Source organism: Lontra canadensis, unplaced genomic scaffold (genome assembly GCF_010015895.1).
Source record: "Lontra canadensis isolate GAN:19392208 unplaced genomic scaffold, GSC_riverotter_1.0 scaffold5, whole genome shotgun sequence".
Taxonomy (NCBI): domain Eukaryota; kingdom Metazoa; phylum Chordata; class Mammalia; order Carnivora; family Mustelidae; genus Lontra; species Lontra canadensis.
The window spans coordinates 38422620-38446351 of NW_022630999.1; the positions used below are offsets into that span (position 1 = coordinate 38422620).

Here is a 23732-nt window from a genome sequence, read left to right on the forward strand (position 1 = left end):
GACTCCCAGAATGCAACGAGCGGTTGGCGTCTGCGTACAAGCTCAGCAAATCCCTTCCCCCCCCTTCAATGACCTCATCAGAAGGCGGAGCTTAGCGTTCGCATTTTTTCCCAAAGCAGCTTCCCGGGACATGGCGGCTCCTGGTCCTGTGACTCCGGGGCCACCCTTTGAACCAGCACAGCCCCCAGTCATTGAGGGCTTTAGCCCCAGTATCTACAGCACTCAAGAAAGCTTCAAGGAAAAATTTCTTCGCAAGACCCGCGAGAACCCAATGGTACCCATAGGTAAGCAGGTGTTGTAGGAACTGTAGACGGAGAGGATAGTGATGTCTGAGGGAATGAATTAGGTGAGGACCGGGAACGCCAAGGGGGAAGGGAGTGAGAGCGGACCAGAGTTGTGGCGCCGGGGCCGGGGGGTGAGAGGTGATCCTGATTGGAGCAGGAGTTGGGCGGGATTGGGGGGCTGAGATAGGGCGAGCCCTGTAACTGGGAGGACCCTTCCTCGACCAGACCCTCCCACTAGGCGCCCTCTGCCTCCGATGTTATTCAGAGCTCTGGAGTCCGAGTACTGGAGGCCCACAGCGGGGAGGGGCCTCCAGCGCCGGAACGTGCTACTCCCCCACTTTGTCCCCTCCTCAGGCTGCCTGGGCACGGCGGCCGCCCTCACCTACGGCCTCTACTGCTTCCACCGGGGTCAGAGCCGGCGCTCTCAGCTCATGATGCGCACCCGGATCGCTGCCCAGGGCTTCACGGTCGCAGCCATCTTGCTGGGTCTGGCTGCATCTGCTATGAGGTCTCGATCCTGAGTCCGAGACCTGGTCTTGAACGTTACACAGAGATCGTTTCCGGCCCCAGGAGCAACCACCGGCCCCGCTACCTGACTTATTCCTTCGTCTCCCCTGACAGGTACCCCCTATCAGCGGGGGAGGAAGTGGCCAATTGTGTAACTGACAGATGTTTTTTCAGGAATCTCGGATTCGTTTCAGTTTGGGTGTTGCATACTTGTATTTGTGCCCCACTCTCTTCACTTCCTACTTAATAAACTGACCACTTGTAGTTTGGTGATTTAATTCTCAATCTAGCACCCCCAGGGTTTTTGGTCTTTGGTTTTAGGAGATTGTCTAAAGACTATAGGAGCCCTTAGAAATCCTATAGTGTAATGATTACCAAACTTTTCTGGTAACAATCACCTGGGGGAACTTGTTAAAGGTAGATATTCGGTTCGGTATAGTGATGCTATTTTGGGGAAAAAAAAAAAAAAATGATCTTTCCAACAATCTTCAGACTTTCAACAGGAAACCCTTCGTTCAGATGAGACTGGCCATGACCCTGTCCCAGGAAGGGAGGTTCTGCCCTCCACTTTGCTTCTGCTCCTCACCCCACTCCCACCTCCTGAGATTATCTAGGCTCCACTGATGTAGACTACCCCCACTTGATTCTTGATGCATCTTAAAGAACAGGAAACTGAGCCTCAGAGAAGGCAGCATGGTGGAGTGGTAAGAGCGTAGTCACAAAGCTTGCCATTGTTTTGTGTATCTAGTGTTTTAGGATTAAGGAAGAAAAGGGGCTGGAGACCTTGAGCGAACTCTACACGAGGCAACCTGTGAGTTTCTCATTCATGCAAAGTCTCAAGTATTCCTGGACTGTGGTTAGATCTAAAGTGTTGATTCAGTGGGACCCAGTTTCCTTCCATGTATGACTCCATCAATTTCAACACCAGCTGCAAGCTGCCAGAAAGGAAAGAGGAAGTAAGGAAGACACACTTACTTTTTGGGCCCCCTAACACCCTCTAGCTTTCTAAGTGGAGAAGTGTATGAGTAGGGCCCCCCTAAGTTGCTTGCTCCCATCATGGTCTCTCAGTTATAAGGCAGAGATTATAAATGTGAAGCAGTACATTGTGGTGATGGATTCAAGAACTGGATAGGAAGGGGTGAGGACTATGGCACTTCTAAAGAGGAAAGCCATTATTTTAAGCTGTTGGTGTTATTGTGTTCCCCTAAAAAAGATATGTTGAAGTCCTAACCCAGTATCTCAGAATGTTATCTTACTTGGAAATAGGGTCTTTACAGTGATAGTTAAGTTAGAATGAGGTCATTAAGGTAGGCCTTAATCCATTCTGGCTGGTTTCCTTATAAAAAGGGGAAATTTAGGGGCGCCTGGGTGGCTTAGTGGGTTAAAGCCTCTACCTTTGGCTTAGGTCATGATTCCAGGGTCCTGAGATCGAGCCCCGCATCGGGCTCTCTGCTCGGCGGGGAGCCTGCTTCCCTCTCTCTCTCTCTCTGCCTGCCTCTCTGCCTACTTGTGATCTCTGTCTGTCAAATAAATAAATAAAAATCTTTTAAAAAAAAAATAAAAAGGGGAAATTTAGACACAAAGATAAGACTGCATAGATGATATGAAGATCAACTCGGGATTGTAGTGATTCATCTACAAGTCGAAGAATGCCTGAGGCTGCCGGAAGCTTGGAGAGAAGCCTGTACAACAGATCCTTCCCTAGTGCCTTCAGATGGAATGTAGCCCTGCTGACACTTTGATTTTGGACTTCAGACCTCCAGAATAGTGAGAATAAATTTCTGTTGTTCTGTGCCAGACGCTGTGGTACTTTGCTATGGCATCTCTAATAAAATAAAGACAGTTGGCAATTACTCAAATCTTTTTAAACATTGTACAGGTCACAGTGACTTAAATGCAGCCTGTTTGCAACCTCTGCTGAAGAAGGTATGGTCGCTGAGTATTTATCCCAGATCTACAAGGTGGGGGACAGCTATCTGAAGGAGGGAAAGCATTGAGCCTTCCACATCCAGAGGGTACTGGCCAGACCAAGGAAAGGAGTCTGGCAGCAGCGACCTTCACCAGCCTCGACCCGGGCTTAGAGGGAGCCACCACAGGGAACCTCTGGTCTTGCCTCTTTGCTCCCACTTAAACCTTCTTACTCTCTGGGAGCCTTGGTATCCATGGCTATGTGATGACGACAACAGAGTCCCTACCTCACAGGCTTATTCAAAGATCAGAAAGGATCAAGATTGCAGAAGCATTCCACTAGAGGTTGTTTTTCTTCCTGGAGAGGGAGGAAGCAGACATACACAAGTTGGGACACCTACTTCCAGCTGGGACGGTTTCCAGGGGGCTAGCTTCACCTTCTCTCAAGGCCATGAAGCTGGGAAAATTCTAAGCACAAACAGCCCTGACACCAGTTATGGCTTCCAGAGAAATGAGAATGATAATAAATAAGTGTAAAAAGAGTTAACAACACACCCTTTAAGCCAAGAAAAAAAAAATACATCAGGAGGGACAGTCACAATTTTGTGGACTGAGAGGAGGTGTGAGAGGCTGGGCCACAGGGCCAGGAGGGAATGGGGTGAGAGTGGGGAGGGTTCCCCTTCCCAGCCCCGGGAGATGGGGAGGAACAGATAGGCTGTGTGTAGCAGCTGCTGGAGGCGCTGTCCCCCAACCCTGGCCGAAGCAGCTGCTCCTCCTGTGCCCAGGCCCAGCCCATGCTTTGTGGCCATGCTTGTGACAGGCACCTAGCGGGACAGCGGTGTCTGCTTCAGGGACATGAGCACCGAGCGCAGGCGGGACACATCTTTGCATTGCTTGCTGCTCTTGGGGTTGAAGTCACAGAGCTGAGCCACCTTCTCCCACTCTGTGCCTGGCGTCTCCTCCTTGGATTCCTTCACAAAAGCCTCCTCAGATGCCCTGCAGGTAGAGACAGGACAGAGGTTTCATTGCTGTCTGCCTTTCCCCTGAATCAGTGATGTTCTGCTCCCACTGAGGAAGTTGCTTTGCCCGGCCTACTCTGAGGTAGTCTATCCAGGGTTCTTAGCCCTGTGCCCCGTGACCTCAGGCCCCCAGGAACAGCCTTGGCATCAGAGGAAGCCTACTCTGGTCCTGCCTCAGGGCCTTTGCACTTGCTGTCACTTCTCCCTGGAATGCTTTCTGCCAGACCTGCTCATAGCTTGTCACTTCTTTTCATTCAGGTCTGAGTGCAGGCCTCACCTTCTCAGAATGATCTTCCCTTGCTAGCCTAGCTACGGTAGCCTCTTCACCCTCCCCTACCCCTGCCCAGCCTAGCACTCTTCATCACCTCTCCGGCCAGAGCTCCCAACCTGGGAATCCCAACACCCAAAGACCCTTGGAGGAATTAATGTAGTACCTCAGCTATTTTAAACATTTCCAGAAACTTAGCAGAGGTAGGACATTAACTAACCACCTTACTAAGTGAAGTACCTGATTCAGCATTGCCTCGGTGTTCTGTGGACCCTGTAAGTGTTCTCCGGAAAAAGGTTGTGGTCAAATACACATGGAAAATTCAGTTAAAGAGGATCTTCAAAGCAAAACTTCCAAAGCCTCTAATGTGCCAGGGTGCACCCTGAACCTCCCAGGCAGACTGTAAGATGCAGACAGAATCCACCACATTCCAAGTTCATTTGACTATAGCGCTCTTTTTAGCCCAGAATGACTTATCTCCGTGGAGCCACAGCCTGGGGAATGCTCCATGGAAGTATCTGCTTTTGGTTGGAATCAGGTTAGGCTGAAAACTGGGGGTTTCTTCATCAGTAGTTCTGGTGGACAGTTATAGAAGCCACTGATTAAGGAACAATGGAGAAATAGAACGTAGAGTGCAAACCCAAATGCGGGACTCATTAAGAGGAAAACAATTAAAATATCTTCCATGAAGAGGGCTGGGTCTGTGTCCTCTGGCCAGCAAGGGTTCCTGGAAAGCCTCTTTCTCCTTATGGCCCCTTCTGTGTATCAAGCAGGATCAGCTCTGCCACATGCCAGGCAGGGAGCTCTCCCAGTGATCCCCACAGGCTGTGCCAAGGATGAGCTGGCCCTGGGGTCGGGGGGGTGGGGTGACCTGGCCTCTGCCTAGTGATTTTCCTTTCCCTCTGTGTCCTCATTTCCTAACCTGTAGAGAGAGGAGCAGAGCCTCCGCCTTGCTGATCTGTCTCACCAGCCTGAGAATCTCACAAGAGTGGCAAGGTGTGTGCAGGCTTGGGAAAGAGTAAAGCACTGTGTGGAGCTGGATGACCAGTGGGATGAAGGGTGCTGTCTTAGGAGCCGTCCCTGCTAGATCAGCAGGAGACTGTCCTCTAAACTGCCTGTTCAGTGTGTGGTGCATGGACCAGTGGTATTGGCCTCGCCATGGAGCTCATTGGAAATGCAGACTCAAGGCCTCCCCTCAGCCCTACTGAATCCCAGTCTCCTTTGAATAAGGTCCCCCTGTGATTTTAGGGCACAGAAAAGTCTGGGAAGCATTGGTCCAGGCTCTTCCCCTCTCCAGGACCCCCCCCCCCGGGTGCTATTTCCTCAAGTACAGCGAGAGCACTGAACCCCCTATATAGCGTATTCTCCAGCACCGATATTCCAGTCACCCTGACTCTTCCATCGGAAGCCTCCCGTAGATCTTCACTGCCTTCAGGATCGAGCCCCAGCTGGCAGACCTGGCCCAACAGGCATTTTGCAACTAGGCCCAGGCTGACCTGTCCTCAGCTCCCGGCCATCCCCACGGCCCCATGCCCCACTCAGAGAGGCTGCCCTGCCCTCTTCCCACCATCACCATCAAGCTCATCCCTTCTCACACTGTAAGGTCCAGCTGAAGGGCCTGCCTCTCTCAAGCCTGCCCTGGCTCCCCCCGCAGACGGTGGCTCCCAGGCCTCGGTGTGCCCTTCCACACGGCCCTTAGGACAATGCTGTCCTGACCATGAGCAACTTGTGGGGCCAGGCCATGTCTTATTCCTGTTCCAACACAGACTGGCATTGGGCAAGTCCCACTAAGTACTGGACAGATGGGACAGTGGACAGAAGGAAGGAACACAAGGCTGTTTCTCTGGTGGGCCCTCTGCCCCTGCGAGAGAAATGCCAGCCTAGACAGCATCAGAGGCCTGCTAAGGGTGACCCCAGAGTGAGGAACACCAAATACTTGGCACGTGCACCCATGGCGAGCATCACTCATTCATCCCTGCTTTTCCTTCCCCTTCACCATCCCAACATACCCTCAAGCTGTCAACCACCCATCAACAGGGGCCCCATCTGCCATCTCAGATCCAGATTAGGCATAGTCCTGGCTAGCCCCCAAAACAGGAACATGAGAGAGGGGCCCGCCATGGTCTAGGTAGGGTCTGGTCACCAAACTTGGCCTGAGGCTTTGAGAAGGAGCAGTGCATTGGGGTTAGGAGTAGAATATGTGGGGTATTTGGGGAAGCATCTCTCCTTTATGCCTCTGGCACTCGATGTTTTGTTCAACAGAAGACTCCTTCACCCCACCTCCCAACCCTAAGAAGCATCTCAGAAGGACGGAGCTGGGCTGTTTGCCATTTGCCCCTCCCACCTGAGATAGCCAGTGCATTCTTTTTCTTTGCTCTGCTTTGATTCAGCAAAGCTGACTTCAGACGGAATAGATCCTCAATAAACACTTGCCGCAGAGACAGAGGTGAAGGTGAGTGCCTGTACTACCTCCTGCTCTGATCTTTGCCCCATCCCCGCCCCCTGCTCCCCGCCTGGCCACACTCATTTATACCCCACAAGCAGGACACTCAAAGCATACACAGGGGCCCCCGCCCTCTCCCGCTCCCCCTGACAGAGGAGCAAAGAAGACACGTACACATAGCCGATGATATCAGCATCTGGCTGCTGGTAGAATGCTTTGTCAGCGATCCTTGAGGGGAGAGGGTTAGGTGGGGGAAGACAGATGGCAGACAGACAGGCAGAGGGTTAAAGAGAAAGGGAGACAGCATTAGTATTTCCAGTTGGAGAGCGTTAGGAAGCATAGTCCTGTGAGTCTCAGCAGTCATCCACGACCCAGAAAGGAGAGCAGGGATCCTGGGCTAGCTTGAGCACCTTTTCTAAAACTGCCCTGATCATGTTACTTCTCCTGTTCACAAGCCTTCCAAGGCTCCAACCCCCATCTGTCCAACACCATTATTGGAGGCCCTCCCCATGGGACTTCTCATTCCTGCCTTCTCTCCTACCACTCCCCGGTGCCCAAGAGAATAGCCTTTCACATTATGCTGTTCCCTGGTCTAGAACACCCTCGTCCAAGCCTGCCCTAATGAACTTCCAGTCATCCTTCAAAGCTCAGGTCCTAGACACAGAGGTCCCTCCCCCACCCACACCCCCTGCTTCCACAGCCTTCCTGTAGAAAGTCCTACTGGTGAGTTCACGTGCACATGTGTGCTTCTCTCCTCTGAGCTCTTCACGGATACAGACGACATCCTTTCCCGATCAGTCTCCCCAGTGCCCAACCCAGAGTCTGGCCCACAGCAGCTTCCCAGGGCCAGCCTTGCCTTCCCAAGCCAGCCAACTACCTCGAAGGACACAGTCCCAAGGGCAGAGCTGCTGGCCAGGGTCTCAGAAGTGGTCTGAGACCATTTCCCTGAAATTGCTCTCTGGTGGGCATCTACTGTCTTTGCCTGCCCAGCACCCAGCCCCTTCCTCCCAGGAAGGGCAACCTCATTGCCTTTGGCAGGATCAGGCTGGCCCCACTTCAGTCCCTGTGGTTTGGGTGAGACTGACCCCATGCACAACCCAGGGAATGGGACCATTGCCCAGGCGGGATCCATCAGAGAGTCCCTTGCCCGGTATAGTCACAGGGACAGGCATAGGACCCACACCAAACCAGTGAGGGTCAGGTCGAGGATTCCAGTGGAGCCATTGGGAGCAAGATGCTATTTTCACAGAGGTTGCCAAAAGAGTATAGCAGAAGCCTGGAGCTGATGGTGGCCATCTGTCCCCCCAGGCCCCTGTCCCATTCCCACACAAGAGAGGAAAGCAGCATCGAGAGACAGTAAAAGTGAGTGCCAGTTGACTTCATCTGAGCCCCCAAGTCTAGTCCTGCAGTCCCACCCCTGGCCTTTTCGGGTCATACAGGCCACCAACTTCCTTTTATTATTTAGCCTCTCTGGGTTGAAGTGTTGCCACTTCTACAAGCAGTAAAATCCTTTCCCTGGGTTGGTTCTTCACTTCCGGCCAGACCTGTGCTCTCTGTGACACTAACTGTGGGGCCCCGGGCAGTCTGGCTCCCATGCCGGGGTCCCAGGACCTCTTCTGCTGACCGCAGAACTTGCTTCTCTGTGTCATGCTGAGATGACAGCTCAACAGTGTCCCATCTCTGAAGGGCTCTGAACTCCACAGGCAACTGAGGAAGCAACCCTGAGGGGTTCAGCTTCTCTTACCTCTATGTTCTTGCCCCCAAATCACCCATCCACAAGACAGTCCCCATCCCGTAACTTCTCTCACTGTCCACATGGCCTCATGTCTTCATAGTCCCCTCATGTCCCCATAGCGCCTCTCATGTCCCCATAGCTCCTCTCATGTCCCCATAGCTCCTCTGGTGTCCCCATAGCTCCTCTCATGTCCCCATAGCGCCTCTCACCGGTTGTTGATCTTGTTCTTCTCGACTTGTTCACTCTGACGCTGGTTCCACTCCTCCAGGTCCTTCTTGGCTTTCTCCCGCCACTCCTGTTCTGTCACCTTGGAGGCAGCATCTGTGACCCCAACAGGAGAGTAAGTGGCAGCTTTCCAGTAGGAATGTGAGGGCACAGCTGTCCTGGCTAGTCCTCCCCTCAGCCCCAGGCAGGCAGCCTCAGGGCCCATGCTCACCCAATACCCACATTAAGGCAGTGCGAGCAGGGGGCTAGGGGGATGACCCTGTATCCTAAGGCTGCCCCAGTCCCACATGTCCCAAACAGCCAACCTGGCTGGAAGCCACTCCAGCCTCAGGCCTGCCCTTACCCAGCTCCTGCAGCCGTTTCCTCTGCTCCTCTCTCCACTTGCGGATGCTCTCGGGTTCCTGAGTCAGTCTGTCAGCCTGGGCAATCGCCGCATAGCCATCTGCTGGACCGTTGGCCTCCTAGGGCACAAACACACAGCAGTGTGCACAGCCTGTGCACCCGCCCTCTTGCCACTGCTGCCTGAGCACCAGATACCCCCCACGTGTGGCTGCCTCAGCTGGCTCCAACAGCTCCCACCTGCTGCCTGCTGGGACCGGACCCTGCCTTTATACTTGCTGTGCCCTTTGCCAACAATGCTCCCCCATGGGGGACCTAGGCGAGTGACGGGGCCTCTGTGTGCCTCACCTTCCTGGTCAGGAAGCGGGCTCAGTAAGAGCAGCCACCCCTTCATGCTGATAGGAGAAGGCAAGGAATTTAAATATGTAAAGAACCTTGTACGCTTCTTGGCACACAGTGAGTCCCTTGTGTTACTGTTCTTAAAGTCTCTGTTCCTGTCTAATTAACCCGCTAACACTTACACAGTCTGAAATGACCTCACTTTATGTTTGCTTGTCCACTGTCTACCTTTGTGACAGCAGGGTCCTTGTCTAGCCTGCTCATCGCCCTGTCCCCTTTGCCCAGCCTGGCACACAGAAGACACTCAGTGAACATCTGCTACATGAGTGAGCAGCCCTGGGACAGGCAGGATGGCCACGGCTGAAACTGCAGGCAGACGGTCTGGGTCCACATCCCACCTCCACGGCTGACTAGATGCCCGTAGACCAGGAACAAGTTGCTCCACCTCGCTGAGCCTCAGTCTTCTCATCCCCAAATGAGAATAATAATAAAACCACCTCTAAGAGCTGTTCTGAGGGTTCAGCAGGACCATCTTTGTAGGACATCTAGAAGTGGGCCCCGTGTGGAGTGATGGCTCCGTGAGTGGTAGCTAGAATTATTATCATTATTCATTCTCATCTTCTAGGGGAGGAAACTGAGGCCAGGAGCGATGGCATGATGTCGTGGCCGGTGTCCAGGCCTCTGACTCCCAGGCCGGGGCTCTGCCCACTTCCTTGGGCAGCCCTGCCCGAGCTAGGCACTCCCAAGAGCTGGGGACTAAGAGCTCAACCCAGCAAGGCTGTGACTCCCCTCTGGTCTTGCAAAGCCATGGACCCTTTCCAGTCCAGCCCCATCTCCTGCCACCCCACGCTCCCGACACTCCGCCCCTACACATTCCAGTCTGCACACACCCCACACACTCCTGCAGCCCCAAGCCTCTGGCTCCTCCTGCTTTAGCTGTAAGTGTTGCCGTCCCCTCCCTTTTGCAGCTGATGAAATCTTCTATTGTCTAGAGTTGCCAGCTCTAGGATATCCACCCCCCTCAGCAGATTTCACACTCCTTCTTCTCTGTGCTTCTGTTACAGCCTTCACGTTCTGCTCAAGTCTCCCAACTGGACCAGGAGCTCCTGGTGGGCAGAGCAGGACCTCATTTATAGCCTCTGAACCCCTGCCCCATCCTTTCACCACTCCCTGTGCTCCTCCTTCAATCCCTCATCGAAACTGTCAGCAACAGGGACTGAGGGCTGGCTTGGTGGGTTAAGCATCTGCCTTTGGTTCAGGTCAGCATCTTGGGGTCCTAGGATAGAGCCCCGCATCAGGCTCCCTGCTGAAGGGGGAGTCTGCTTCTCCTTCTCCCTCTCCCTTTGTCCCCTCCCCCCAACTTGTGCTCTCTCACAAATGAAGAAAAAAAAAAAATCTTAAAAAAAAGTCAGGAACATTGGCGTTTAATATCCTCTCTCCACAAGACAGTGTCTGGTGCCGCCCTCCACCCAGGGATGCTCCCCACTGTCCTTGGCACACACCTGTGCTCAGTAAGCAGTGGCTTCATAGATGCATACCCCTGGAGCCAGATGTTCTGGGTAAATGCCTGTCCAAAGGGGTGTGGGCAGCCCAGTGAAGGAGCACACAGCGGGAATAGGAGGACTGCTGTCTCCAGCTGTCTCTGGGCAGAGGGAAGGGTGGGCCCAGGGCAGGGCGGGTAGCCTGGCACTCCCTGGGGTCAGGCCCACCCCTGGGTGGGACGGTTGGAGCACCGCCCTCTTCTTTCTGGCACAGCACTACACTTCAATTCAGACAGTCTCTCACCACACCCAACGGGGCCCTTCCAGAGCTCTAATCTGGAGAACACAAGTTGGTCACTGACAATGAGGGTGCCCCACCCTGCCCCCTTCCGGGAACAACCCTGTCCTGAGACCAGGCCATGGCGGGGGCGGGGTGGGGGGCATCCTATAGGATGTCCCATCTGCAGACAACTGCAACTACCTCTGTGTATATGTGTTTATTAAGGGGCTGTGTTTCATGTTCTTCGTGGCACTTCTGGCTATCCGAAATGACTTGTTTACATGTTTACTCTCTGTCTCCACCGACTTCCCACACCAGCCACAAGTAAGTGAGCCCCACAAGGACTGAGACCACCTGTCTCTGTATAGTATCTAGAACAGGGAAGGCCTGGCTGTAGGAGGATCTCTAGAACATTTCATGAATGAATTAGCATCTGCTCAGGCTTGGGCCATGGATGAACGAGATCACCTGTCCCCCGGGAGTCTGGCAGGAGGAGTCTCTCACAAACGAGGACCAGGCTAGGGCACATGATATAAAACAAGCCAGGTAAAGAGCAGGCACAAGGTCATTCTAGTCTGGGGCAGAGTAGGGCGGGAAGAGACAGGGAAAGACCATTTCGGATTAGACTGGAAGCGTAAGGACCCGGCGGGGCCGGTGCCTTTGGGAAACTCTTGAGTATAGCATGTTTCCAGGTGTGGGAGGGAAAGGGGTAGGGGATGTGGGCTGGAGAAGGGTCTCTTCTCCAGAAGGGCGGGAGTTTGGTCACACTGGTGTCCTTCAGGCCCACCATCCCTATAAAGCCTACCCTAAAATTAAGATGCCCAGGTTATAGTGCTTTAAATCTTGCAGAGAAATCACAATTAAACAGTTCTCTTTGATCTTTACAACCCTGCATGATGGGTTTTATCATCAGTGTTTTATAGGTAGAGAAAGTCTAGCTCCAGAGTCCCAAGGTCACCGGGCTGGGAACTGGCAGAGCTGAGACTCCAGCTGAATTCCCAGATGTGAAACATACTGGCCACATAGCAGCAGGGACCAAAGTCACTTCTGTGTCATGTGCTTTGTGACACACTCTCTGTCTCCCTGATAAGTCTATTTCCCCAAGATCAGAGAGGGTGCCTGCTCCTCCAACTGTCCCCTGCCTCATGTCCCATGTCTCACACCCACACACTACCACCCCTCAGCTCACTGAGAAGCATGGCAGGAACTTAGAAGAAGCTTCCCTGGGCGTCAGAGCACTTTTTCCCAGCAGCCAGTGGGGGACAGCAGGGCAGGGCCTCTAATCCCCTTTTGATAAGTGAGAAATCAACTCAGAGAGCAATCTAAGAGTAGTCCTTCTGGTTGGGAAGAGCCAGAAACTGAAGGCCAGGCCTTCTGGTTCACTCCAAACTCTTCTGCCACAGCCCACCACAGCTCCCCAGCCTGGGTGCGGGGGCAGCCTCAAAGAGCCACTTGGACCCCCATGGGTGCTTCTCCTGGGCCCTGGAGCAGCACATCCAAGGGCACCACGTATCCCCAAGCACTGCTCAGTGTAGTTTCAAGCACATGGTGCCCAGAGGGAGTCATGCCCGAGGCCTAGGGTGTGACGCTTGGCCAAGCTAGATGGGCTTCCCCTATCTGTGCATCAGCAGCAGGGCCCACTAACAGGCTCTGCATGGTAGCTGTGCCCAGCGCTGCCGGTAGGGGTGAGGGGCACTCCCCTCGCATCACATGAGCTGTGATGCTTTGGCCTCTCTGGGATCCCCCAACACTCCACTGGCCCCAGGCCAGGCCCAAAGAGAGTGCCTGTGGCCCTCTGTACCTTTGCACGTGCTTTCCTACCAGCCAAGACCACCCATGTGCCCCTGGGCAGCCTGGAAACCCACTTTCAGCAGCCTCTCCCGGTGGCACTCACTGAGTGAGTGAGTGCGGCACCTGGAGCAGGATCCCGGTTCAAGTCCCAGCTCTTCCCCGCTGCGGAATGAGAGCCAGCTATGAAAGCTCCCTCGGCATCCTCCTCTTGATCTGTGAGATGGGGGTAAAGACGGAACCTCCATCACGGGGGTGCTGGGAGGATGCAATGAGCTCATCCGCAGAGAGCTCCTGGGTGATGCCTGACACATTGTTAAGAACTCAGACGCCTAGCGCCTGATACCACCCCGGTATCCGAGCCCTTACCATCCTGCACTACCATGAGTTCCTTCCAGGGCTCTGTCCTCTGACAGAAGCCAGCTCTTTGAGGACAATGGGGGATTTGCCGACATCCACCGCCCCGAACACAGTGCGCGGCACTCACGTCTTGGGAGCTGACGAAAGGAAGGGGCCAGCGGCTGTCTGCAAAGCCCACGGCACACAGCATCAGAGGGCCTGGGCTTTAGGTCCCCTCCTGCCACTCAGTGGATATGTGACCTCTGAGAAGTCCTTTCCCTGGGCTCCTTGTGTCGCATCGCCTATTAAATGGGAGTGAGAAGTGGGGTCCGCTGTAAGCTGCGGAGGACGCGCACCGCGGAGGGTCTGCGGGGCTGTGCGGCTCACGGCTGCGCGGCTCACCGTTTGCCCAGTAGCCCCCGGGCGGACCCCGCGCACGCCCGGCCTCCCGGCCAGGAGTTGCAGCCGGGCTAGGAAGAACACAGCCACACAGCCGTGTGGGCGGCGCACTGAGTCCAGAGAAGCTGTTTGCTGGCTCCTATTCTTTGGCCCCGCTGGACTCATTTTCCTGCCCCAGGCCCTGCCAGTGAGCACTGAGGTCGAGGGCCACAGCAGGGCTCCTCTTGAATCACGCAGAGCCCCAGAGAGGAAAGCGAGTCAGCTGCAGGCTGGCAGCCCAGGCGGGCTCCCCAGGGACTGCAGGAATGCTCTGAGCACCGTGCCTCCTCTCCCCTCAGCCCCCAAGCTCGACAGGGAAGGGGGCAGGGACCAAAAGGCTACAGTCAGGCCAGGCTTATCTTGATCCAATTCCCTGGCTACCCGCCTCCTGGGGGGCCCCTCTGCTGGACATGACCCTGAGAGCCTCCGTGGGGCAGGCTGGCAGCTCCAGAGACAGCCAGAAGGATGAGGCATATCCGTCTTTGGGATTGTCCAGCTAAAGTTAAGCTGCGCTGTCGATTCCCCTAAGTAGCTCAGAGGGGGATGATGGCAATGCAGGGGGTGGGGGGAGTTTGTGCAGGGGGAGGGAGGCCTGCAGGGGCTTTCTATCCCTGTCCCTGGCAACGCCAGACGGGACTGGAATAGGTGTAGGCAGACTTACCCTTACAACTTGAGGGCCAGGTTTATAGCTGAACCCCCTTGTGGCCCAGATGTTGCCAGGATAGAATAAGAAATGTAGCAAGAGAGCTCTGCCCAGGACCCTTGAAAGTGCTGGGCATGTCCACTCAAGGCTTTCCCCCACCCACCTCCGGCAGCACAAACCAGACCCGGGTCTACAGTCAATCCTACAAAAGTCTGCAGGGGCTTTCTACGAAAGATCCAGCCGCTGTGGCAGGCCAGTTCCAGCACAAGGGGTGGGACAGAGGGCACCAGATCAGGGGCAGGAGATCTAAGAGAACTTGAGCTTGGTCACCAAGTGACTCACCTCATTCTTGACCCCTTCCCCGCCTGTAAGGATTCTAGGATGGCATGGAGTGGAATGATTTGCAAATAAACACACGTGGGTTATGAGTAGCCGTGAGAATAAGAGTTCCCACTGACACTGGAAAGGAGGCACGGGGTTCCCTGTACCTACCAAATACAAAGTGAGGCTGGCAGGGGATGGTCAGGGTCGAAGACGCCTCAAGATCCTTAGCTACAGAAAGGGGAAACTAGGTTGATCACAGTGTTCTAGATACTTCTGCAGTTCTAAGTGTATCTCCAGGTCCAGGTCCACTTTAGGATATAGACCTTCTGGGTCAAGTGAAGTCCTTCTGAGTGTGCCCAGGATAGGGGCTGCCCGGGTCTCCATGATCTACGGGATTGTAGAGGAATAAACACAGCTTACTGGGTGTTCTCAGGCCTAAGGAGACACAAAGCCCCCGAAGTCTTGGAGACTGACTTTTCTAGCTTGCGGATAGTTGAGTAATTTTCCAGAAACGGGACTTGGCTAGGTTCCCCGTGTAAGGTACCAGCTTAGCCCTCTTACATAAGAAAGTATTGTTTATTCCCCACTGAGGACTTGGGAGGCCAGCTCCTCAGTGGGGTGGGGCTCGGGAGATCCTGAAGCTGCAGCCCCAGGTGTCAAGGGTCTTCAGCCCAGTCCAGTGGGAAGTAAGCCTCATCCAGTGAAGACTTTATGCTGCCCAAGCATGGGGTAGGGGGAGACTGTTCTGTCTGCAGGATCCTGGGGATGCCATCTGTGGTTCAAGGTCTCCCAGAGTAAGGACTCTTAAATCCATTTGTGTAGGAATGTGGGGAAGGGGGAGGTGGGTACAGATAGAAGTAATTTAACTAGAAACAGCCTTACTAGGAGTTGTGTGTGTGATGGGGTGGGGGGGTAGTATAAGATCATTATGAGGAATTTTATTTATTTATTTTTAATATTTTATTTATTTGACAGACAGAGATCACAAGTAGGCAGAGAGGCAGGCAGAGAGAGAGGAGGAAACAGGCTCCCTGCTGAGCAGCAAGCCCGATGTGGGGCTCGATCCCAGGACCCTGTGATCATGACCTGAGCCGAAGGCAGAGGCTTTAACCCACTGAGCCACCCAGGCGCCCCTCATTATGAGGAATTTTAAAACAATCCGGTGAAAGTGAAAGCCTTTTCCTTTTCTTATCTCACCCCTCCCCACATCAACCTGGGGGCTAACCACTCTTAACCATTGTTAACAGCTGGGGCACATCCTTTCAGAGATTTTGCGCAAACATATTTCTAAAATTAAAAAGTGGCCCAATAAAAAATAAAAATAGGATGCCTGGGTGGCTCAGTTGGTTAAGCCGCTGCCTTCGGCTCAGGTCATGATCCCAGGGTTCTGGGATCGAGTCCCACATCGGGCTCCTTGCTCAGTGGGGAGCCTGCTTCTCTCTCTGCCTCTGCCTACCACTCTGCCTGCTTTTGCTCTCTCTCTCTCTCTCTCTCTCCCTCTGACAAATAAATAAATAAATCTTAAAAAAAATAAAAATAAAAATAAAAAACTGGGGGCGCCTGAGTGGCTCAGTTGGTTGGGCCTCTGCCTTCGGCTCAGGTCATGATCTCGGGGTCCTGGGATTGAGCCCCGCATCGGGCTCTCTGCTCAGTGGGGAGCCTGCTTCCCCCTCTCTCTCTCTGCCTGCCTCTCTGCCTACTTGTGATCTCTGTCTGTCAAATAAATAAATAAAATCTTAAAAAAAAAACTGTGTAAGTTATTCTGCAAGAGACTTTTCCACTTGTTATATCGTGGGCATCTTTTCACATCAATACAGAAAGCTCTGACTGCTCTTTTGAATGGCAGTGCGGTTTTCCAATTTACCTGCCCAGGCCCTTGACGCTGGATACTTAAGTCATTGCAGTTTGTCTGGTTTGGTTTTTTTTTTTTGTTTTTTTTTTTACCTTTTTATTTGAATACAGTTAACATACAATGTTACATTAATTGCATGTAGGACATAGTGACTCAACTCCTGTGTATGTCATGCTATGCTCACCACATTGTCTGCTATTGTAAATAATCCCACAAAAATCTGGGAGTCCTTGGCTAATTCTTTCCCTAGGGAAGACTTTAAGTGGAATCTCTGGATCAAAGACCTGCCCACTTAAAATGCTCAGACATGGCCACTGCTTCCCACCAGTGGCATGCATGCATGCAGGTCCCAGTGTGCACTGTGCCACTCTGGGCCACTTTATCTCTCCCTGAGAGACATCACCATGGGCAACTTGAGGCCACACGCAATCAATCCCAGTCTATAGTGGTCCTTATTCTTTGTGCCTTTCCCCTACATAACAGGAAAGAGAGGAAGGAAGGAAGGAATGAAAGAAGGAAGGAAAAGAAAGAGAGAAAGGGAGAGAGAAGGAAGGAAGGAAGGAAGAAGAGAGAGAAGGAAGAGAAAAGAAAAGAAAAGAAAAGAAAAGAAAAGAAAAGAAAGAAAACACGTCAAAAGCCTTGCCTATGTTCCCATTCCAATGCAGAACAGAATAACTTGGAGCCCTAATACTACCAGTGATGGGGCCATAAGTTACCGAGGCCCAGCTGTCAGTCCCTACGCTGCTATGACAGAATCTTGCTTACCTGAAACACGTCTCCATTGACCGTGGTCCCCAAGTCCTCAGAACCAGCTGGAAAGAGAACAAAGAAATGGCATTACTCATTGCACAGCTTAAAGCAAACACAGATGGTCCTACATTAGTGCCCCGAGCCAACCTCTGTCTATGTCCAGGCGTGTCATAACACCTGCTCCCCATGTAGACATACTGGATACATAAATAAGCTGGGCTCAAGCCATGACTGTTCACAAAGGCTTTTCACAGCCATTGTCACATTTGATTTTCACCACTACTCTGTGATGAAGTTATCTACCCATTTTACAGATACTGGAATTGAGGCTCAGAGAGGCTAGGTGATAGCCAATAGCCACCGAGTCAGTAACAGCCCCTCACCTACCTGAAAGTGATTTACGCTTGGCCATGGCTAGGAATGGCCTGACTGTGTGTGGAGCCTGGGCCCAGTGAGCCGGCAGAGGGCTGTTGGCTCAGGGCGATGTCTGTGTGCGCTATGGAGAGGGGCCTAGCGCGCTGCTGCCTGTCCCTGCCGTGCCTCAAGCAATTGCTCCGCCTGGGAGAGCAGGAACGGCAGCCCCCACCAGGCAGCACCTGGCCTATTTTTCCTCCCTCTGCTCCTCCCAAAAGGATTTTCTTTTGCCCTCAACAATAACTCCTCCCGGTCCCTTTCCCTGACAGCTGATTAGTCACAAATTCCTGTGTCTTTTGCTGCAACGGTGACCCTCCAAGTTGCCCTCTGCTCTCTGTCCCCTGTCCCAGTCTGTCTACCCTGCTAGTGGCAGACACCTAGAAGGCCAGACCGTCCTTGCTCCTCACCACTGCCCTTCCCAGACGCGTACCCAGCGCCCGCTACTCAGTAAAAGCTCAGAAACGTATGTGTTAAATAAACATGAATAAATACATCAGAAAAAGAACGGACGGCTTTTATCCACTCACAGCCCTCCCTGACTCCAACTTCGCCCTCTCCCAGCCCTCTTTCAAACCAACCAGCAGCACTGATATTTTGTAAAGTGTACAGTTACCTATGGCACTACAGCAAGCCAAAAAGAAACCCACTTCCCACAGACCACAGTGGCCTTTAGGGTCGGCTCCTGCCTTGGGGACCAGCAGGTACTTTCCCTCAGCCTGGAAGGCCTTCCTACCCACACCACGTGGGCTGTTCCCTCACTCCCTTCTGCCTTTGCTCAAACCTTGTCTCAGCAGAGGCCTCCCCTGACCTGCTGGGACACCTGCTGCTCCGGGACCCTCCCTCCCGCCCCTGCAGTATTTCTCTATAGTACTTACCACTGGCTGGTATGCTTATTTGTGTAGGGGCTTACTATCTATCCTCCCCACTTGAATGGCCCCTCGTGAGGGTCAGGGACTTAGTTTCACTCAGTGCTAGTGCCCAGCATCGTCAACAGTGCCTGGCACATAGCTGGGCTCAATAAATACTTGTTGAACGAGTACATCAAACCTCAGACTATAGCATGTGAGAACCTCTACCCTTTGGCCCTGCCTATTTTCCTGCCTCACTTCCCACAAGTCCCTCTCACCAGCTATCCTGGGGACGGCTTGGCGGGGTGCAGTCAGTTGGGCATCCAACTCTTGGTTTCGGCTGGGGTCATGATCTTGGGGTCGTGAGATTGAGCGCATCAAGCCCAGCATCCCGCTCTGTGCTCAGGGCAGAGTCTGCTTGAGACTCTCTCTCCCTCTGCCACTCCCTGCTAAGCGTGCATGTTCTCTCTCTCTCTTTAGTAAATAAATAAATCGTAAAAAAAAAAAACCAAAACCCTAATCTGGGGGGTGCCTGGGTGGCTCAGTTGGTTAAGTGTCTGCCTTCGGCTCAGGTCACGATCCCAGCATCCTAAGCTCGAGTCCCACATCGGGCTCCTCACTCAGCGGGGAGCCAGCTTCTCCCTCTGCCTGCCGCTCCCCCTGCTTGTGGTCTCTAGCTCTCTCTCTCTCTGTCAAATACATAAATTCAAAAAACTCTTTAGCAACAACAACAATAACCTATTCTGGTTTCCTTTTTCCCCAAACACACCAGTCTGCTCCCCATGCCTTTTGTTCTCCTTCTCTCTCAACACAATGCTCTTTTGGAGTCAGTTATTGTTCAAGATTCAGTTCACAAGTCACCTCCTCTGGGAAGCCCTCCATTACTTCCCCTGCTTCTCTAGGCCCTGAAGAAAGGCCTCACCTCTGGGATATCCCACAATATGGCACAGCATTTCCCCACCCTCTTAGGCAATTATCTGTGACCTCCCAAAGGTCATACACTCCCTATCAAGCCGGGTTCTGTATCCTATTCAGTTCCTAAGGGCTTCTGTGCAGAACAGGTGAGCAGGGCATGCTGGCTAGATGGACGATGAACAGCTCTTTGGGAGTCTACTGTGACCTGCAAGGCCTGCCTAAGGCCTCTCAGAAACTGTGATGCTTCCCAGCAAAGAGCCACAGGAAGTGACAGACGGACAAGCACCCCTTTTCCAGCCAAATAGGGCTGTGAGCAGGAGTTACACTGATTTCGGCCTGGTTACTGAAGGGAGGGATCCTTAATCTAATGGAAATAATCCCCGGTTGATAGAAATTTTCAAACAGTGATTGATTCTGACCAACTATGTCTCCTGTCATCCCTGCTCACTCAGCTGGGGTTACTCCTGCACTGGTGGCCCGGTCCCTGAGTCAGGGGGCAAAGGGGGGCACCATGGGATTTTAGTGACAACATCTGCAAAGGGGCTTCTTCTCCTGGGGCACCTCCTCAGGGCCTGAAATTATCAGTGTCCATTCATGATGATGTGCCAGGTGGGACACCTAGCTTTCTTGAAGTGCAAGCTGCCCTACCCCACCCCATTCTGACCGGACCAGTCTTGGGTCCCTGGTCCACAGTCTCGGTGCCTCCCCTGGTCTTCAGAAAGTCTCTCTGCCTTGGTTTCTCAGTCCTGTGGACATTCCTCTGGAGACGAAATCTCAGCCGCTTTGAGAATCCACATCTACCCACACATAGAATCGAGTATCTGTTCCCACAGTGCTTTCTGATTATTGCACATTTACAATCACACGTCCGCAGTCAGAGGCCTGCAGAACAGGACCGCGGCAGATCCGAGTGCCACGGATAACCCCGTGGGCGTTGCTTCCCTCAGATTCCTGACCCCTTTTGGCAACAAGGGCAGACAGGGTCCAGAACATTCCTGGGAGCTTACTGAGGCCCAGCAGGGGAAACAGGCTTGCCAGGAACTGACTGGGCAAGTCAGAGGCAGAGCCAGGCTGGGGCTCAGAAATCTGGGTGTGAAAATGTAAACCTGCTAGGCCCTCCCCAAGGCTGATGAATGGAAACAAAGTGTCCATTGCTTTGACTGGCACCAGATACAGCCCCAGAGGAGAGACTCAATGCCGCTCAGGCTCAGATCTAGACCAGACACCTTTTCCCCGCACCCCAGGGTAGCAGGGAGCCCCATAGGGGGGCACTTGGCACGGGAGCATCATCTAGGAGAACAGACTCAGACATGTTGATGGGCGGCAGCTCTGGAAGCCAGCTTCTCCCAGCTCCCAGCAGGCAAGGCACTGTCTCTCCACCCCATCTGAGCTTCTGGCATTCACCACTGGTCAGGGAAGATTACTTGCTCAGCACCATCGAGGCCTTGGTAAGTCAGATCAATTCCATTCTGTCTGACCACCTACTGAGCCACCATCTTGTAATACCTCCCTGACCTGGAACTTTGGCAGCTTCAGCAGGTATAGGTCTGGAAGACCTTCAGAGGGCCCTGTCTCTGCTTCTCCCCCTGCCCTCTGTGGTCTGGGGCCAATCCTGCCACAGAGGGAAACTCCCATCTAGGCTGTCACCCCCTGAAACCCCACTGTCCTGGGAGAGGCCACAACCTGCTCAAACTCCCAGATGCCTCTGGCTGCGTTCGGCCTAAGCTCTACCTGCCCGTCTCTGTCAAGGGCTTCTGGTATCCGTTCTTCTCAGTGGGGCCTCCTCAAGGTCAAGCTAGACCAAGAAAGCTGGTGGTTTCACAGAGGCGGTATGGACTAGTGAATAATGAATAGGGGCAGGTGTTTCCTCCGAATTCCCTGGGATGTGTGCAGATCTGTGCTGAGGGTCCAGGAGCTGCTTCCACAGAAGCTCTCCACTTCTGGCTTGCTTGGGTAGCAAAAGCCACCCCTCCTGCCCATCACCTCCTAGGGTGACTGCTACAGCGTTTGGAAGAGTGTGGGGCCCTGAGTTGGGAAGGCTAGGCTCAAGTCCCAGATCTGTCACTCATGGCTGTGTGACTTTGAGTAAGACACTCAGGTTTTCTGCGCCTCCAATTTCTTAGATGTTACAAAAAGCTTGTTACATTTCTTTTCTTTTTTAAAGATTTTATTTATGTATTTGACACAGAGAGAAAGAGAGAGAGAGAGCAGAAGCAGGGGGAGCAGCAAGCAGAGGGAGAGGGAGAAGCAGACTCCCCGCTGAGCGGTGAACCCAACACGGGACTTGATCCCAGGACTCCGGGATCATAACCTGAGCCAAACGCAGACGACTAACTGACTAAGCCACCCAGGCGCCCACACTTGTTACATTTCTTATATCAAGGGATATAAAGATATATCAAATTCCTCAAGCCACAGGAACTGTCGTATTCATTTCTGTATCCCCAGGGGTCCTGGCACACAGTAGGCACTCAATAAAGGTTGAATAAATACAAATATGACTATAAGGAACCTAACTTATAAACTTTTTAAAAAAAATATGTAAGCTATCACTCATTCCAACAGGCCCATAAACACCCACCAAAACAACATTAACAAGAAGCACAGGCTGTTTTGGGTGCACCCATGAAGGTATCTACTCTTTAACTAAATATTTTAAGAAACTGTCCTTTCAAGCCAGAACCAGAACAGGAAAATCTTTGATAAACATGGTATCACAGGGAGCAGGCCCTGAGCCGGGATCTAAAGCTAACCACAGTAGCCCTAGACCACCTTTAGACAACCATTAATGGACAGTTAGAAACCCTAGGAGGGCAGGACCACATCTAACTGAAGCCCTTTGTGCCCTTGCCGCCCCCCCCCAACCACCTTGGTCTCTAACCCAGAGCCAGGCATATGGAAGACAGTGTGGTCAAGAGGAGACTGAGTTTCTGGTCTGACAGAAACAGGTTAAATCCTCACTGCCCACTTACTAGTTGCTTCAGTAGTGTACCCTTTGAGCCTCGGTTTTGCCTTCTCTGAAATGGGTTTAATGACACATATGAAGTGACTAAATGTAAATAAAGTGCCTAGTCCAGCAGGATGCAGGTAGTCTCCCAAGGAAGGTTTGTGAGTTCTTGGAGCACCCAGTGTCACGTCCCCTGCTTCGCCAGCTGTAGGAAAGAGCTAAAACTGAGGGGCTGGGAGGTCTGTGGCTCTGCCCATACCCAAAGGGCTTAGGTGGGGGCCTGGGACGACCAGACCAAGGCGCAGCTGGGGAGGGACTCTGAGAGCTGGACTGTGTTGGATTTCAGAGCCAGGCAGCGGTGGAGCTGGCCCTGGGTTGAAATGTCATGACAAATTCCTGTGCGCAGAGCCACGGGGTTCACAGCCCCAGGCAGGGCCTCAGATGAAGCTCTCCAAGAAGATTCCTCCCCATTTCCACCAGGTCCCTCTCAAACACACGCAGCCCCAGGCCTGCACCTGACCCGCCACACCAGGCCCTTTTCACTCCCCCGCGGGGCCCTGAGGCCGGGTCTGCGCCGCCAGGTACCCGGGTGCGATCCCCAGGCCCCTCAGTTCCCAGGCCCCTGCACTGACTCACCCCCACTCGCGGGTCCCGGCTGCGCGAGGCCCCCATGGCTGCCGGCAGGTGCCCCGAAGCCCTCGTCATTCTCTATGCCCGCGATCTCACTCTCCTGCTGGGCCAGGAAGGCAGCCGCCGGGTCCTCCTCGGCCGCCTCGGGGGCCCCGCTCTCCGACGACGAGAAGAAGCCAAAGTCATCAGCCATTTTCCCCGCGTCTCTACTGAAGCGTCCTCCTGGCGCTCCGCTCTGCCCGGCGCGTGCCCCGCGCTGCGCCCGGCGGCCGCGACACTGTCACCCGAGCCGCCCGGGGAGCCGGCCTCGGCTGGGACGGGCTCGGCGCGGCGGCCCCACACTTCCTCTCCGCCACCGGGCCCGGCTCGCCTGTCACTGCAGCTGCAGGCGGGAGGAGCTGGGACGGGAATGCGGTGATGTCACCGGCCAAGGGAGGGGGCCCGCAGCGCGGCCGGAGGTCGCCTCGCAGCGGCCACAGGAGGGCGGCAGCAGGACGGCGGCGCAGCCCGGGGGACCCGGAGGCCGGGGCAGCTCTCTGCCAGGACACCAGGATGAGACACAGCGCCCGCTGCGTCTAGGGGCAAGCTGGCCGGGGCGAGGTGGCCGGGACACGAAAAGCTCAGCCAGCCAGAGTTTGTATGAGCCGGCTGGGCCCCTACTAAGAGGCTGGGCCCCTTAAAAGTCCCTTCAGTATGAACTGGACTGAGAAAGACCAAATTTATTCACTGCGGGCCGGCGACCCCGGCCTGGGGAGCACCGAGAGGGTGAGGCGCTGGCCGGATCTTGCTCCTGAGTCATTCTACAAGTTTCTTTGCCTAAGCTGGGCAAATGTTATGAATCCTATTATTGTGAGCCTCCCCTCTATAGGAGGTGGAGAAGGAGGCTTAGAGAGGTGACGCTGTGTCTGTCCTACCACCTCTTGCCGCCTTCCTGCAAGTCCAGGGCTGTCCCCTCTGGGCCTTGTAGCTAAGGCACATTTCTTATGCATTTTTCTGAATTTAGGGTGGCTTCAGCT

The 23732-nt window shown here is 53.7% G+C and overlaps 2 protein-coding genes across 3 annotated transcripts; one reads left to right on the forward strand and one right to left on the reverse strand.

The window, feature by feature from the left end:
- The first annotated feature begins 71 nt into the window (after positions 1–71).
- On the forward strand, positions 72–1055 carry HIGD2A (HIG1 hypoxia inducible domain family member 2A). Its single transcript, XM_032851863.1, has 2 exons — positions 72–284; positions 639–1055. The coding sequence occupies exons 1-2, from the start codon at positions 131–133 to the stop codon at positions 803–805; spliced, it is 321 nt and encodes a 106-aa protein (XP_032707754.1). The 5' UTR covers positions 72–130; the 3' UTR covers positions 806–1055.
- A 2146-nt stretch (positions 1056–3201) lies between these two features.
- CLTB (clathrin light chain B) lies at positions 3202–23107 on the reverse strand. Of its 2 annotated transcripts, XM_032851864.1 has the most exons (6): positions 22723–23107; positions 16978–17024; positions 8733–8850; positions 8374–8485; positions 6604–6657; positions 3202–3695 (listed from the first exon to the last, which is right to left on the reverse strand). In XM_032851864.1, exons 1-6 carry the CDS (start codon positions 22907–22909, stop codon positions 3524–3526), a joined length of 690 nt encoding a protein of 229 aa, XP_032707755.1. In that variant the 5' UTR covers positions 22910–23107; the 3' UTR covers positions 3202–3523. The 2 variants fall into 2 exon arrangements, with proteins under 2 accessions (XP_032707755.1, XP_032707757.1); XM_032851866.1 differs by lacking the exon at positions 6604–6657 and having other exon boundaries at positions 22723–23104.
- Positions 23108–23732: the final 625 nt, after the last annotated feature.